Below are 17,759 nucleotides of genomic sequence, written 5' to 3'. Positions count from 1 at the left end.
GCATCAGCTTACTACATACCTTCCTCTTCCCCTCTATTAATATTGGAGGTAGCTAGGCACGCCCTTATCCATTTCTCTTGTATATTCATTTATATCATTCTCTTTTCGAATTAATCACATTTATATTGCTCATGGAAAACATATACCTCCGAATTGTCTGCGTTCTCCTCTTGTTTTTTATCTTACACCACCAAGATCTCTATGTTGAAGGGAAGAGGCATTTGAGGCCTCGGTTGAACAAACGGTGCACGAAAGATGGTGAAAATTTCAGCAATGTTGTGGCTCATGGTGTTGGTGATCGTGAAAGCAGGGCCACCACTGATGATGCTGCACACCAAGGAAGAAAAGGGCGAGTAGAATTTGAGGAGAAAGATTTTAGGCCAACTTCCCCTGGTCATAGTCCAGGTGTTGGTCACTCCATCAACAATTAATTAATTGTCGAGGCCCAAATTTCCTGAGGTCAAATTAAAATGCTTATATTGTACTACTATTTAATGATGTGGTGCAACATGAAGCGTTGTGAATGAGTGTAAATATTCATTTTGACTACAGTAAATTCCAGTGCCCTAAACTCATATACACGGACATACACGAATACACTGTATTTATAGCTGATGAACTTATATATAAGCTTAAGAAATCGGAGTGAGAGAGGAAAAAAATGCATGGTTAGATTAGCTTGGGAAATGTAGTCCTTCTTTTACATCTGTATCTAAATATCTCACGCTTGATTTCATTTCAATGTTAACCTGTTTGTGTTCGGTGTGCCACTTCTCTCTGGTTAATTTTCTGGATACAAATACAAATTGATATGTTAGTAAGCATTTGTTGCCTTTTTGCTATGGATTGAAATCACACATATATATCCTTGATCCACACCTTGTCTCTATCAACGGGATTGGGTCTAGATGTTTTTGCTTATAATTGGGCACAGGGACAAGAAAGGTGATATACTAATTAACCAAGAATTAATAGATTATTTGGTTCCTTCTACTTCTAGCATGTGGTGTGTAAATTTGAAGAAATAGTGAATATTTTAACCAAATTAATGATTATTTTCTTTGAGCATTTTATTAAAAGATAAAAAAATAAGTAATTTTCACACAATTTTATAAAATTCGAAATTCGAAAAGAAATGTCGTTTGCTTCTTAAATAGAGTTGTGCATGGATGTGAAAGGTTGCGTGGAAGGTTGTATAGAGTGCAATGCAATTGGCAATTGAACAAGCTGATTCTTCTTTCTACAGATGTTTCTGGAACATTCCCTGTCCCATCTAATGTTGCAGCATTAATTTGCGTGGAGGGTTACACTTGAGTACTTGACAGGATACAAACTAAATTCAACTTCAGGAAGCAAAACATCATGTTAATAATGGACCAAGACTACTCTTTTCCCATTTTGTAATTTGGAGGATGAAACTACTTCCCATTTAATGTTCTCATTGTAGGTTCTCATCTTTGGTTTGGATCAGTTGCTGCTATAATTGGATTGGATCCAAGTGGCTTTACCTTTGGATTCCAAGTGTCGTTCATTTTCTACTACACAATTGTGGGCTCTACGGGAAGAAAGTTACGAAAGCTTAGTTGTTTATTTGGTTTGCCTCAATTTCGTCCTTAATTATGGCTACATAGAAATTGTGTCATTTTCAAAAGTGAGGAGCCTAACAGTGAACTTGTGTTTGATCTGATTAAATTTAGAGCTTGGTCATGGTTTCTCCTTTGCCTTCTATGAATGGTCGACTAATCCCTTTGGAGAACTTGAAGTGGCTGTAGCTGTGTGATCTGTTATATAGGTTGCAGAAACTGATGTATGTTTTGTGTTCTGCATGCTGCAACTGATCTGTAGGCAGCATGTTTAATAAAATTTTATTTGGCTGATAAAAAAATGAACATCAGCAAGAATAAAATAAAAGCTAAGAAGAAATTTCACAAGGGACAAAAGAGGAATGGCTAGTAATTCTCTATTTAACACTCTTTTTAAAATTCTTATGTGATTTGATAAAATTTATTAAAAATTATTCATTTTTGTGGATTTCAATTATAAAATTTCACGAGGAACAAAAGATGAATGCTAGTAATAAAATTTTATATCCTAATTTAAATAAAATTAATGTTTTTTAATAAATTTTAGTCAACTACAAAAAATATTTGAAAGAAAATGTTGTTAGTATTTTCTAATGACAAAAACAACCAAAGTAAAATTACATATGTACTGTTGTAGAAGATTATAAACTATCAAAATCAACAACTCTATTCATGAATTTTTTTTTATGTTATAAATTGGCGCTGCAATTGCATCAGAATGACGGATCATATGCCCACTTAATCGTGTGATGGCTACGTTCTTATTATACACCAGAAGCTGAAGTTGGAATATGTTGATCAAGGATTATCTTTTAACCAATAGTGACAACTAGGAAGTTACTATCATAACACTAAAGATTCCATTTTTGTTCACCGGTACTTTTTGTAACATTCTTCTACTTTGCTTTTGTTATATTTTTTTTCCCTAAGATACACTCAAATCTTATTGATATGAATTAAAATAATATTTTGGGGGTGTGGAACGACTATACAATCTATCACTAGCTCCTTACATATTTATAACTTGGATCTTCATAAATATATACTCACTTTCTTTTCCATTTAATATTCCTCATATCTATCTTTCCTTCTTTCTTATCACATTTTTTCTACCTTTTTCTTTTCTCAGTTTTTCTCTTCTTTGATCTTTCCACATTCACGCAATAATTTCTTAAATAATTAGGTTTGATGAACATGAGAGGCTAATGCAAGTGATGAATTGAGGATGAGACACGAGAGACCACAACCTAGGGTAGTAATACAAGTGGTGTGCTAGATATATACCATTCATCCTCCTTGTGCATATTAGACCTAATGGCGGTTATGGTAGTTTAAGCTGAAACCAAACACCTGTAGAATCTGACCCCACAAATGAGACTTTTTAACAACCAACAACATAAACACACTAATTCAAACGGAAAGAATGCTGTCCAAAGTGCTAGGACAGCTGTTTGTAGATTTCTCAAAAACAGTTTTCTTTTCTATCTTTTAGGGTTTGGTTGTACATGGGGACAAACACTCGTTCTTCAGCTAATAAAAGTTGCAAGTTGTGGCATGCGTTGTGTACGGCATATAGTTTGATTAAATATTCACTTATAAAGGCACACATACACAAACACACACTTTCTCTCCCTTAAAAAGTTCATTTTCGCTTTAGCACTTGTTGGACTTACTGACTAATATTTAAGCAACGATGTCAGTACTAGTCTGAATTTTATTGATTACTTTATAAGATTCTTGAGGCACTGAGCATATATATATATATATATATATATATATATATATATATATATATATATATATATATATATATGTGTGTGTGTGTGTCTAAGGGTCTTGCTGTTTAAGTAGTAGTACATCTAGTTTTTCCTGACTTTCAAAAGTATGGAAGGGTGAGAGCTGAGAGTGCTCATGGTCACGATAAATTAATTAAATAATAAGGTTTTCAACCGGATCTTAACGAAATTCTAGGAATGCCTAAATAATGTTTCCTACGTCCTAGCTAGGTAGATGGCTAGAATTTTGTTCACAGATCATACTATTTGTAGTCTTTTCTTCACAAGGTGCATGGTGAATCAAAACTTGAATTGTGTCTGTATACATTCTCTATTTCCATTTCATTATTTTAATTAAGTATCCAAAAATATGCACTGAATCCTTTTGGAGCGTGTTTATATAACATATCAATATCTATATTATCGAAGCAATACGTAATCGCAATTGCACAAACTAGTTATAGCTAGCTAAATTCTGTAATCTATAGCCTTAAAAAAGCTAAAATGATACCACAAAATAGTGCTTCTTCTCATTGAAAAACGAAGGAATGAATATTCTTAACTCCTTAAGTAGACGAATTGTCAAGTGTAAATAGAGTCTAATTTTTGTTTTGATGTTGATCATTAAATACAGCTTATTTATTTTCATAAAAAAAAACATACAGCTTCCTCATTTAATATTTATCAGGAAAGATCAATACGATATTTAAATATATGATATGTTGAATAAAAAAAAACATTAAAAATAGGTAACGAATAAAACTAAATCGATTACAGTATCAAACTTTAATTAATTGATAAGCGTTTCGCCTTTGATGTAACCTTTTTGGACCATTTTAATAATGTTAAGAATATTGCTGCTCTATTCAGCAAAAAAAGAACATTGCTGCTCTTAATATCCAAAAACAAGAGCTTACTAATTTACGAGCAAGAACTACAAATCCAGAAGCCGTAACCATTTGAATCAAGATAATAATTAGCAAGAAACTTTTGCTTCGTAATTGCCATGCATTTTTTACTTCGTTTACCTCGAGACACTTTCCTGTACAGTTTAATTTCAACACTTTCCCAACTTATTCCTTTTTTTTCACTAAACATCTTAATGTTTCAGTTAGGGTTAAATTCAATTAAACTTACTTAATTTAACTATAGTTTTTTGTTTATCAGTTGAGGTTATAATATTTTTTATTTTAATTCAATTTTAAAAAGAGGTTTAGTGACAAAAAATTAAGTAAATAAATTGAGAAAATGTTAGATTAAAAAAAAAGTACAATTTAACTTAAACACACTGTCCCAATGTGCATAAAGAAGCGCAAGATTGAAGAATTTTGAATCCATGAATAGAGCATAAAGAAATTGTAACTTGGATCCTTGAGCTTATATTCGAGAAGGTTAAATATAAGGCCGATTTTAAAGGGATGAATTTCTTCTGGGCTCTTTCTTCCTACACTCCAAAAATTTCTTCCTGCACCTCCTTTACATTCCAGAATGTAAAGCCAAGGAAAAACACCCTTGTTTCTGTGGCAAAACGAGCCATTCTAATTTTTTTTGGACCGAAGAAGCTTTGCTCTCTTTTGGTCAACTGAAGAAGCAAGCTTTGCTCTGTGCTTCATTTTGGGAGTTGATATTTACACTCTTGTTACTGCTGTGGCACTAGTCAAGTGTGCTGCTCAGCCCTAGTGCTCAAATCACATACAAATTAATAAAATTGTCTTTGCAACCTTTTCTCCTCTACTTTATCTCCTTTCTATGTTTATTACAAAATGGAAGCAACTTGGAGGTGCAACAAAGTGGTGGAAAACCCTTTGGTGTAAGTGAAATTGGGTTTCCCATGATGTGGAGGTTAAGCGCAACAAAGATGGACGGTGAATTACGAGTGCAAAAACATTTGAGTGTGAAGTTAATTTGCAGGACATTCTTGGAAAAAGAATTACCATGGGAGTGTATCTGTAATAATGGGAAATGAAAATAGCAAATTCCTTCATTTTACTCGGTTAAAAAACATGTTGGGCTTATATTGCCCATGGTGAGCAGGCCACACTGGTGTCTTGCAGTGAGATGGACCTTGACCTTAATATACTTATGGTTTTAATTCCAGAACTAAGTACATTATACATACAAATTTAATTTTCAGAAATTTGCATAACATGGTTCCAAATTTATCCTTATTTCTCCACCCGTTGTGGCGTACGACTCGACGAAGGTGGAAGACGACATCGACGGTCACCGGCTCTGAATCCAACCCCACTCTCCGTCACCGATGACGTCATCTTCATCAACGCCGATCCCTACAACTCTTTCCAGCGACTTCGTGCAACAAGCCAAGTCCAAAAAAAAAAAAAAACAGTGGCCTCAGAAAACTCAGAAACGCAGTCAAGTTTGATGACTACGCTTTGAAGTTCAAGAAGCACCCGGGGAAGGGAAAACTCAAAAATGCAGTGAAGCTTGAGATTGTATTTATGTTTAATTGCAAAGGGATTCGACTTATTATTCCTTTTCCAATGGGTTATCCATTTAAAATAATATTGCATAAATGTGTTAATATTTAATTATATATACCTACTCCATAAAAATCATTAAAAAAATAAAAGGAAGGATATGTTTGGAAAAACAAATATTAATTAATAGTCTATATTTAAATCAGTTGACAAATGTCAACTTTTAACTGGCTCCGCTTATTTTTGGCCCACACCAGTCTTAGGGCTTCAGGTGCCCTATTAATGCATTAGGTGGACCTTTCAATTCAATCCAACGGTCAATAATTAGGTCAATGCCTTCATCAAACGGGCCAGATTTCATCAAGTGATCATCATCATCATCACTGGGGCTGCCCCAAAAGAACAAAAAAGCGTTTGCGATAGTGACTGCGCCGCCATGTCGGTTTCTTTTCTTTTTTTTTTCTCTTTAGAATGGAGAAATGAAATAAATTCCCCATCTTAATTCAGCGTTGTTTATTTTTTACTTGACAAATTAAGAAATACCAATAGTTATAGTATTGCTAATTTTTCATTTGTCATCCCTTCTTTCGAAAATTGCAACTGAAAAAACGAAATGGGGGGTTGGTGTGATGCGTATTGGTGTGGACACTAGACAGTGACAGTTGAGTAGTGGCACATCGAATTCAACATTTGTGCTTTGCACCAATTACTGGAGTCAAGACACGACGGTTATATTCGATTCAAGCCTTCCACCAATATTTTCAATACTTGTGGGGGCAACTGACATGGCATTACAGAAAATAAAGGGAGTGCTGATGTTTGTTAATTAATCTACTCCTATAACTACTCTATTACGACAAATATCTTTGCCGTGCCTGGTTTTGATTCCTTTTCCCCTGCCATTTTAGTTCTTGAAAATTTTCATTCATGAAACGCACCATACGACTACAAAATTAGCATGATGCCTTGCAAATTGCTATCTTTCCTCCAATAAAAGTAAGTTTGCCAGATTAATACGTTTATTACAGTAAACTTTGTCCGTGAGCATTTCCCCCAGCAAATTTATTTTCTTATACTAAAAGTTACTATATTTTACTAAATAAAATCTCTCACTTTAAAAGTTAAATAAAGATAATGATAAAAAAAATGTAATTTTAAAGAATTTAGTTTTCATTCTTAATGTAAAATAATATACCGTCCACTAATTCGAATTGACATTAGAAATCATTTTAAAATAATTATTATAAAATTTAACAAATTAAGCATACATAATATTTTATAATTTATGATGAATGATAGTGTAAACTATCGATTTATATTTAAATATCATGCATAAGTATATTTTTTCTTCTTCTCTTAAATAAGTTTTTTTTTATAAAAAAAAACAAACTTATTTCATTTCATTCATAATAAAAAAAATGAATTCAATTTAAGATGTGATTCAATACTTGGAAGTAACATCAATGTTAATATAATGTTTTTAACTACCTATAGATAGAAATAGATATGTCTAACTAGACTTTTTCTTTTGTCATCATAATAATATTGGCGTATTCATTAACTTTATTTTAGTCTTGCTTAATTTCTATTGGAAATTTTACTTAAGTCTATCTTTTTAATCATATTTTTTTATTTATAAAACATTATTTGAATATGTATAAGTTGTTTTTTAAAAAGTTAAAGCACAAAAGTTATTTTTTTATTTGTCATGGCCTTATTTTTAGGCCTAGTTTAATTTCTTTGAAAGCCTTAGTTAACATATACTTCCTCTGTACTGAAATATAAGAGAAAAAATAATGTATGTTGGATTATAATATAAATAAATTTTAATTAACTCTCTCCAATTTAATGGAAGTATATCCAAAATATTTTTCATTTGATTGGAGTTTTATTTCAAACAATTTTATCTTTTTTGCCCCATACAATTAATACACATGGTAGTTTTTATTTCAAACAATTTTTATCTTTTTTGTCCCATGCAATTAATATATGGTAGTTTAGAAAATGAACTAACTTTTTCATGGAGAATATCAAAATTAAACGATGTTGACTAATTTTTATGATGGGAGTGATTATTATTATTATTATTATTATTATTTGCTTATATTTCAATCTCAAGGGAGTAGTATATTTTAACCTAAAAAAACATATAGTATATTTCATATTAAAATACTCCCTCCAAATTACAATATAAGAAGAAAAAATGAATATTGTTCATAAAAAAATTAATTAACATCATTTAATTTTGATAGTCTTAATAAAAAAAAGTTAATTCATTTCCTAAAATGTCATATACATTAATTACATAGGATAAAAAAACAAAATTATTAAAAATAAAACTCCAATTAAATAAAATATATTTTGAATATAATTTCATTAAATAAAAAATAATAATTAAAAGTTACTTATATTTTAATTCAATACACATTATTTTTTTTCTTATATTTGAGTACAATAACTTATATGTTAAGCACTTAAACTATAAGTCCTTATCCGGCAGCCTCGCCTGTTCCTATCATTAGTCTTTCCTGAACAGTGAAAGAATTTTTTTTAAGAATATTTTTTATCTTTTAAAAAATGTCTAGTATTTTTTTAATCTTGAAAAAGTAAAAAAATAAAATGTGATTCTTCACTTGTCAGTTGATTTGTTTTTCCTTTCAAAGTTATTATATTGATGATTTCTCATTTAAAAATTTAGAGGAAATATAAATTTAAAGACAAAATATAACATACTGTAAATACGTTCTACTAAATTTATTATTTAAAAATAAACGTAAAAAAACGTAACATATACACAATTTTTACTCTTTAGCTACTATTGTTATAGCCTTACACGTATTCATGCATCAAATTAACTTGATATCTATAATTATATTTTTTTTCTCCTATTTATATTCTTCTTTATATGTCTAACAAAACACACTTTTTCATACATTTTTTTTTCAATCACAATTTTTTTTATTTATAAGACTCAAATTTAAAATTTTATTTATTAAAAAAATTGAATTTAATATTACTCAAAACTAATAATTTGTTGGTATACAACTTATTTATTATCAATAATTCAATTTTAACAGAACAAACAATATTGATTCTTCTTCTTCTTAAAATCGAGATATTATATTAGAATCTTATTAATGAAAAATCTTCTCACACGAGTCCGCTTGACACAATTTAAATTAATTAAGATTTAAAAGTGACTTTGTGATTATCACGATTCCAAACTAAGCTATGCAAATAACACGAGTCAAACGAAAGAAAGAAAAAAAAAAAAAAAGCTTTGCATATGAATTATAAATGAAATTCACCTAAATTAGAGTTTGTTTTTATTTTAACTAAATATTGTTAGACACACTAAAAAATATTTTAACATTAAAATTGAAAGTATGGATAAAAGAAAATACACACTAAGAAAAAATCACGAAACCTTGCAAGTCAACTGGGAACAGTAATAGCTTTGTCGCCCTTCCTACTTCCTAGTCTAATTTGATAATCTCAAACGAAACTAGAGACTGGGAATCTTGATTTGAGATTTTAAATTCTTAAAAAATAATTTTAGCACTTATTTGTACTAATTGTAAATTTTTTTAAACAAAAAACTCTCAATTCAATTCTTTAATATTGTTCATACAGTCAAATTTTAGAATCATATTAGATATTAGAGCAGTTGTAATTGAATTCAGTTCAGTGATTGTTAATCATTCTCGTGACAACAAATTATTATTATACTAATTAATTTCTTTTATCAAACAAAATTTTAAATCTACACATTTATCAATAAAATTATTCTAATGGAGAACTAAAATAATAACACAATGTAATAAATTAATAATTTTAACTATTAATTTAATGGAAACAAATTTTGAGTAACTAATTTGTTAGATACTAATTTTATTAAAAAAAAGTATTTAAAGAATAAATGTAATGATATTTTAGTATTTTTTAATTCTCCATAAAAAAACATTTTTATTAATAATTATTTTAATATTTAATATTAGTAACATATTTCTAATAATATTTAAGATTAATTAAGTTTTTAGTACCTCAGTTTTTTCATATTATAATTTTTGGCCCCTCAAAAATATTTTTTGTAATTTTTAATCCTTCATTAATTTTTTTCATCATTTTTGGCCTCTTTACAACTTTTTGCTCAATTTTTAGTTTCTTATTTAGTGTCACTGCTCAAAAGTAATTCCAAATATAAAATAAATAAATAATTAAGAATTGATAAAATAAGAATTAATTTTGAGTAATAAAAATAAATAAGGGACTAAAAATAAATAAAATTGTTTAGAAGGACTAAAATTGCTAACATAAAATTAACAAAGGATTAAAAATTATATAAAAAATTTGAAGAAACTAAAAATTAGGATCTAAAAAAAAGTTAAGTAACTAAAAACTTAATTAATCTTAATATTTAATAAACTTATTAATCAACATTTTCAAAATTACTGTTGACATATATTTCATTTAAAAGTGTAGTCTTGCTTGATTATGAAATTCATGCCTACAAGTAACACTAATATATGTAGTAAATTATTACATTTTAATTTTATATATTATTTTTTGGTACATTTTATGTTATTAATAATTACTGAAAAATTATAAATATACTATTTAAATAATTACCATAAGAATCAATAAATTTGAAAATACATAATTGAATACCATAAAACATAGTTTAAATTCAGTAAGTGTATTTTTAAACATTTGATAAAATATTATGATTGATATATTATTTTATTTAATTCAAACATGGTGTGTGTATTTATTGAACCGGGATTTCTTTACCACCCTGTCTGCAATTTCCATAGTAGTTGTCTGGAGCCACTCATCGGGTCTGTGTGGACACTAAGAACATCCCAAAAAATTTCCTCTAACGTTGTGTCGTATGGGTTTCCCTTCCCCACCACTTTCTGTTCCTTCCACCGTCAAACCCTAATCATCAACCCACTCCCTGCCACATTCACTCTCCATGTTCCGCCTCCGGTACGCTATCTTCTTCCTCCCTTTCCACACTTTTCCTCTTTTTTCGAACTTGATCACTTTCTTTTCTCTATTTTTTTCTATTTGTGTTTGGGTTTTTACTCCTTCCCTGTGGCTATTTTTTCGCTTCTTTGCATTTGGTTTGAATAGGTGTTTGTTTCCTTTTTTAGTCTTGAGTGGGAGTACTGTGATTGTTTTAGGTTAAGCACGTGGTGTGTGTCTGGGTGGGTGTTTTACTTATTTGCTTATTACTACTTTATTTTTAATTCGGGTAAATGGTTCGGGGAAGCTAGATTTAGAATGGTCTGTTTAAGTGTTTATTACGTTTTTGTTTATTTATTTTTCGTCAAATTGATTATTGGCTCTAGCATGGTATCGTAACTATTTAAAGTTTTAAACTTTTCGCGCAAAGGATCCTTATCTTTTTCTCTATTTATAGCTTACAAAGGCTGAATTTTATTCATTGCTTCATATTACTTGCTGTAGCATGTGTTTGTTTGTTTGTTTATTATGTGCTGTTTGATATCAATCTAATTTGAACCACATGAAGCTCGTGTGAAGAATCTGTAATAAATGCTGCCAGGTTAATTGCAATCGGTTAAATTTGTTCTTATGTATTTATATTTGCACTGAAAGCATTCTCTACCCTTGTTTGCGCATAATTTATTTGTGAGGTGAAAAAGAATAAAAGTTTCTAACTTGTATTTATGGTTTCAACTAGGGGATTGCTTCACAAAACATTCACTTGTTATGTGGTTCTGTCGTGCATCTTATTCTGGCTTGCTGGATATGGACTGTGCTCTTTGAATGGGATACAAAACCCACCAGATTATGATGGTTGTGCATCTTTTGAGAGAAGTTATGATTTGGGTTCTTCAGACGCTACTGTTAGTGACTCTAGTTTAGGCTATGGGTTTCCATCTCCCCATAACAGTTATGAAAATGTCTGTCCGAAAAGTCATTCGTTCTGCTTTCCATCAATGTTGTCTGGACTTTCACATAAAGAGAAAATTATAAAGGAAGCTTCTCTAGGAGAATCTGGCAGTCAATACAACAGTCCATTTTGTGCAGAGTTACCTCAAGATGGCAGGCAAACAAGTAACCAAAGCTGGTCAGCTGAACATGGTGTGTTTAGGTTACTTAATGGAGGGGTTGTCTCATGTTCTTTGAACACCAGAGAGGAAGTGGATGGCATACCACCTCTTCCAACCGAGGTTGGTTGTAAAGATGACATTTCTTCTTGTGGAGGCTCTTCACTTAAGCAGAAGACAACACGTTTTTGGTCAACGAACTCTGAGGTTTCCAAATCAAATTCTTTTGATGGTTCTGTCTCACCCAATGTAAGGATTGGCCCTACTATGCTGGACTGGGGACAAAAATACTTGTATTCTTCTTCAGCAGCCTTTTTAACTGTGACAAATACATGCAATGATAGCATATTAAACCTCTATGAGCCATTCAGCTCAGACTTGCAGTTCTACCCTTGTAACTTCAGTGATGTTTCACTAAGACCTGGTGAATCAGCTTTAATTTGTTTTGTTTTCTTCCCTAAAAGTCTGGGCTTGTCATCAGCTAGCCTGATTTTGCAGACAAGTTCCGGTGGATTCATAGTAGAAGCTAAAGGATATGCTACTGAGTGTCCTTTTGGAATTCAGCCCTTATCAGGTGTGCAAATTTCTCCTGGTGGAAGGCTGAGCAAGAATTTTTCATTGTTCAATCCCTTTGATGAGACCCTTTATGTGAAAGAAATAACTGCCTGGATATCAATTTCTTCAGGGCATAATTCTGTTGAAACTGAAGCAATTTGTAGGATAAATGACTTTCAGGTTATTGATGCTTGGCTCTTCCCAACTATTAAGGATCGATTGGTTGTGAATAGTGGTCATTCACCAATGATAGCAATCAGGCCCCATAGGAATTGGGATATTGCTCCACATGGCTCTGAAAATCTCATGGAGATGGATATTATGGTTGGATTTGAGGGAAAAATCTTTGGTGCATTTTGTTTGCATTTACTGAGGCCCTCACAAGACACATCTGATACTATTATGGTTCCTATTGAAGCTGAAGTAGATAGTCATTCTGCTTGTGATACTGTTGGTATATTTATTTCAGCAACTCTTGAGGGTCTAGCCACATGTGATAGTGGTGAAATTGCTATCACTATCTCTCTTAGGAATGATGCCCCGTATGTTTTAGGTTTTGTTAAAGTCATGGAGGTTTCTGACACTGAGCTTTTCCGTATTAAGTTCAAAGAAGGTTTACTGCTTTTCCCTGGTACTGTGACTCAAGTTGGCATTATTTACTGTAGTCACCTGCACTTGGATTTGCATGACTTTGCACCTAAAGTCTCCAACTTGCGAGAGAACTGCAAACTGTTGATTCTTACTAATGACTCAACTAGTCCCCTGATTGAGATTCCATGTGAGGACATTTTATATATTTGTTTTGAACATCATAGGAAAATGCATTCATCTGATCAAGTAGAAGGCAAGTCCAAACATACCCAATTTGACAGTAGGAGAACAGGGTATATGGGCAGAAGCATGCAATTGCGGCCAAATCTCAAGGTAAGTTGATTCAGTTCTCGCTGTCTGTATTCTGTTTGAACACAGGTTGATGAACTGTTTTTAATTTATAACTCAAAAATTGAGACTACTAACTACTGAGTAATGAATATTGTTTTTTATTTATTTGTTTATTCAATGGGACATTTCTACTGAATCTAGCGGCATATTTGTAAATGCATTGGAAGTATGTTCCTTTAACTAATTTATAGCTTTTCCTCTGGGATATTATTGTATAAAATACTGAACTTGACAATTATTGTCAGCTATACTTACATTTTGCATGTTAATTAGTTGACATGGGGAATTTTTATGAAAATTAATTTTCTGCATTAATAATATATGCCTTTTATTTTTATTTTTCAATTTCTTTTTTGATCTGTAGATCCAATCCCTGAGAACTTTAAGTATGACAGGTTTGAGAGTTGAGAAATAAAATGGCTAGGGTGCTCTAGGATATAAAGGTTTTAAACAATTTCAATGTAATTAGTTACTTTTCAGGCATGACAAAATATTGATTAAATAAACAAGCTTATTCTCTTTTCTATGTTGCCCAGTCTTTGATACAAATAAATGGCAGGATATCTCAGTGATGACTCAACTGCGGGAGTTGGAGTCTCATCAACTTGTATAGTTTGCAGAAATTGTCCTATGAATTGCATGGAAATTTTCTGTCTAACCTACTCCTCTACCACTTTTCCTTCATTGCTACTTTTATTGCCATTTGTCTTTCCCCAAATTGCTGTATACATGCATCTGTGGTACAACAGCAAATATTATTGGAAATAATTTTACTGTTTCCTTAAATTATTTAGGCACTGTGGATAAACTCATTTCCACCAATAACTATTAATGTCAAGTCTTTCTGCTAATTTTTATTTGAAGGTTTTAGAGACGAGAGATGTAGATGAACTGGTTCTGGCAAACTGGAAGTCTCAGGGAGTCACGGGTAGCATGTCTGTGCTTGAAGACAGTGAGGTGTTATTTTTGATGATTCAGGTTGGAAGCTATGTCTCTAAGTGGATCACTGTAAAGAATCCCAGTCAACATCCAGTGGTGATGCAGCTTATCTTGAATTCAGGAGAAATAATTAATGAGTGTAGGGATTTAGATGATTTATTATTCCCTTCTTCATCTAGTAATTTGGTTCTAGATGAAGGTGCTACTCCAAAAAAGTATGGATTCTCTATTCCAGAGAATGCACTAACAGAGGCTTATGTGCACCCTCATGAACATGTAACTTTGGGGCCAATAATTTTTTATCCATCTGATCGATGTGGGTGGAGTGGTTCGGCATTGATAAGAAACAATCTTTCAGGTGTTGAGTGGATACCTTTAAAGGGATATGGAGGGTTGCTTTCTCTAGTTTTGCTCGAGAGGTCTGAGCATGTTGACAATGTAGATTTTGATCTTAAAATGCCCAAGACACTCAACTTTTCTCTTCCATATACCTTACTTCACATGAAAGAGATAAGTTCTGCCTGTTCACAACATTTAGTGAAAGAGTTATATGCCAAAAACACTGGAGACTTGCCATTGGAGGTTAAAAGTATCAGAGTTTCTGGGAGAGAGTGCGGGTTGGATGGTTTTAAGATTCTTTCTTGTAAGGGTTTTGCTCTTGAGCCTGGGGAATCAACTAAACTTCTGATATCATATCAAACTGATTTTTCTGCAGCTGTGGTGCATCGAGATCTTGAACTCGTCTTGGCTACTGGTATTTTTCTGTTACCCATGAAAGCAAGTTTCCCTTATTATATGCTAAGTAGCTGCAAGAGATCCATGTATTGGATGCGATTGAAGAAATCCCTTGGATTTATTCTTGTTGCATCCTTAATATTTCTGATATTTTGTTTCATATTTCCTCAAACCACTGCATTGGGCTTCTTGGATTTCTCTTGCAAGAGTGATGATAACTTGGTCCACACCACCATAAAAAGTGCAGAGAAAACCCCTATGCTACATCATGACCAGAGAAAGAGTAAGCTCTCTATGGCTAGTGAGATGAATCATCTAATGGAGGCCTCTAGTGGCAAATATTCCTATGGCCAAGGCAATCCATCTGAACTGGAAATATCTCAACAGTTGACACACAAATCTGAAAATCATGAACAGACTAGTCATGCATTGGATATTCAAAGTGAAAGAAAATTGTCATCCTCCGCAGTTCAGAACTCTGACCCAATGAAAGCATCTCAGTTGGGTTATCTCACGGTCAAAACTGGTAAAGAGAAGGGTAGAAGAAGAAAGAGGAAGAGTCTCGGTGCCAAATTAGCGGCATTGTCTGAAGTTTCAAGTAGTCAAAGTGGTAATTCTACACCCTCGTCTCCTTTATCCCCTACTCCCTCTGCTACACCTAAATGTAACTGGCCAATGTCTCCGGACGAGGAGCAACCCCCTGAGGCTCCTAGTTCAATGACACAGGTGGCTACCCAACATTCTGCCAATGATCAAGCTTCTGCCGCTGTTGCTGTGTCAAATATATTGAAGCCTGCTTCTACACAAAGGTGCACTAATAGTAAGTCTTCTCAAGTACCACATTCAGCTTCAAGAAGTGCTACTAGTTTACCTGTTCAGAAACCTTGTGCTACTTCTCCCATTCCTGCAAGCACTTTTCCATCTCCCTTGGGGTCAAAATCTACTGTTAACTTGCATGCTCGAGCTCCTGGATCCCAACTTCACAACCAAACAGCTGTTCAAGCACGAGAGACAGGACTTGCAAATGAGTATACATATGATATTTGGGGTGACCATTTTTCTGGACTCCACTTGTTAGTTCCAAAAAATGTTACTTCCATGAAGTCTAGTCCCGTGGAAAATAATTTCGACAGCTTTTTTGTAAGAGGTCCACAAACCCTTGTGACAAATTCTCAAGAAGGCTAATAAGTTGAAAAAGTTATTTCAAGTTTTCTTGCCTCCACTCCTGGCCTATGTTAATAAGAAAAACAAAGGTCTGGATAAAGCCCTCATCTGCACACATGCACACTCACTATCATCTGTTAGTGTAAACAATTCTAATTTTTTTTGACTATTTTAACAAAATTAGTGCATGAAAATCCTATAATTAATTATGCATAGTAAAGGGAAAGTAAAATAACGAAAACCAAGTGCTTGGTGTGGTTGGTCCGAACTTGATGATGTATAGTAGGTGTTGTCATAAGATCATGAAAAATGCTGTTTGGGGTGTCTGAGATTTAACGAGGTTAGTTTTGACTTTTGAGTATTGAAAGAAAAACACCCGATCTTTCATAACATGGGATTTTTTTAGGTTGACGAGAGCTCCTAGCCGTTGCTTTCCTAGACGAGAAATTATTGGTACTTGGTAGTCCTCTATAGCCTAGCAATAGATGTGAGATTACTTGCTTTATAGTCCTCTAGCATATTTGAAACTATACAGGAATTTTGAACTTTTAGATTACAGCAAGTACGTCGCTAAACTCTGGACTGGATCGGTGTGGTTACAGAAAGTTTGATCTCAACTAGGCCCATTTATGCGTATTTTTCTTGTGTTTGAGCTTGCTCTGAATGTCTTCAGTTTCAATAAAGTTGGCTTCAGACCAGTAAATAAAATAAAATTACAGGGATAGCGTTGTTTACTTGCCTATCTGGGCTCCATCTTGAACGCTGATGCCCGTACTTTAACCACAATTTTTTTATTATAGTTTTCTTTTACTCTTGGTCGTTATTCTGTAACCTTAAGAGGCATGCTCTATTTAAGATCTAATTAATAGTAAAGAAAAGGAACAAAGACATTCTGTGGTATGATTTCTGTGAATACACTTTTTTTTTTCCAATAAATTTGTTTCCTTAAGGGTGCTTTTGGTTCGCTAAACATTAAGGACCGGACAATACAAAAATATGTCAAACACTTGATTTAAAGAATGACCGAGAAACAATATAAAGTAAAAAAATGATGGACTAAACAAATATTCAAAAACTCCTAACTCACTAAACTTCAGTATAACTTTTTATCCATCAACTAACAAAAGTAAAAATATAATACTATCAATATTTTCTGTCTTTTCATTATTCCACACTTTTTTTCTTTTTCCATATGTGTCTCCTCTAAATCTCCCTCTCCAAATGCCGTACCTTGGTCACCGACGAGGACCGTATGAACTACTGTTGCTTCCTTTTTGCTCATTATTTATTTTTTTCATTGTTAATTTATTCAAATTTTCCATCGTCATCTTCTTCCTTCTCACTATGTTTTTTTTTTGCCAACTCCGATGAGTTCGCGTCGCGCCGCTATGCCGCCGTGACCTTGTGGCGGCCTCGCACCACTAGGCCCTGTGCCCGGTGGCATTAGGGGCCGTGCCTCCTCTGTGGACGTGCCTCTCCTTTGTTGCATTGTCATGGTGTTGCTAATGCACCTAAGGTTTCATATTAAAATTTACATTATTATTTTGTCCA

General features: G+C 32.7%; 1 protein-coding gene across 1 annotated transcript; it reads left to right on the top strand.

Annotated features, from left to right (window-relative positions):
• Positions 1–10,586: 10,586 nt before the first annotated feature.
• On the top strand, positions 10,587–16,251 carry LOC100795770 (uncharacterized). Its single transcript, XM_006573572.4, has 3 exons — positions 10,587–10,785; positions 11,504–13,352; positions 14,235–16,251. The coding sequence occupies exons 1-3, from the start codon at positions 10,772–10,774 to the stop codon at positions 16,227–16,229; spliced, it is 3,858 nt and encodes a 1,285-aa protein (XP_006573635.1). The 5' UTR covers positions 10,587–10,771; the 3' UTR covers positions 16,230–16,251.
• Positions 16,252–17,759: the final 1,508 nt, after the last annotated feature.

This window comes from Glycine max, chromosome 1 (assembly GCF_000004515.6).
Source record: "Glycine max cultivar Williams 82 chromosome 1, Glycine_max_v4.0, whole genome shotgun sequence".
Taxonomy (NCBI): domain Eukaryota; kingdom Viridiplantae; phylum Streptophyta; class Magnoliopsida; order Fabales; family Fabaceae; genus Glycine; species Glycine max.
The sequence above is the reverse complement of the archived record's forward strand: the minus strand, read 5'-3'. Positions and strand labels throughout refer to the sequence as shown.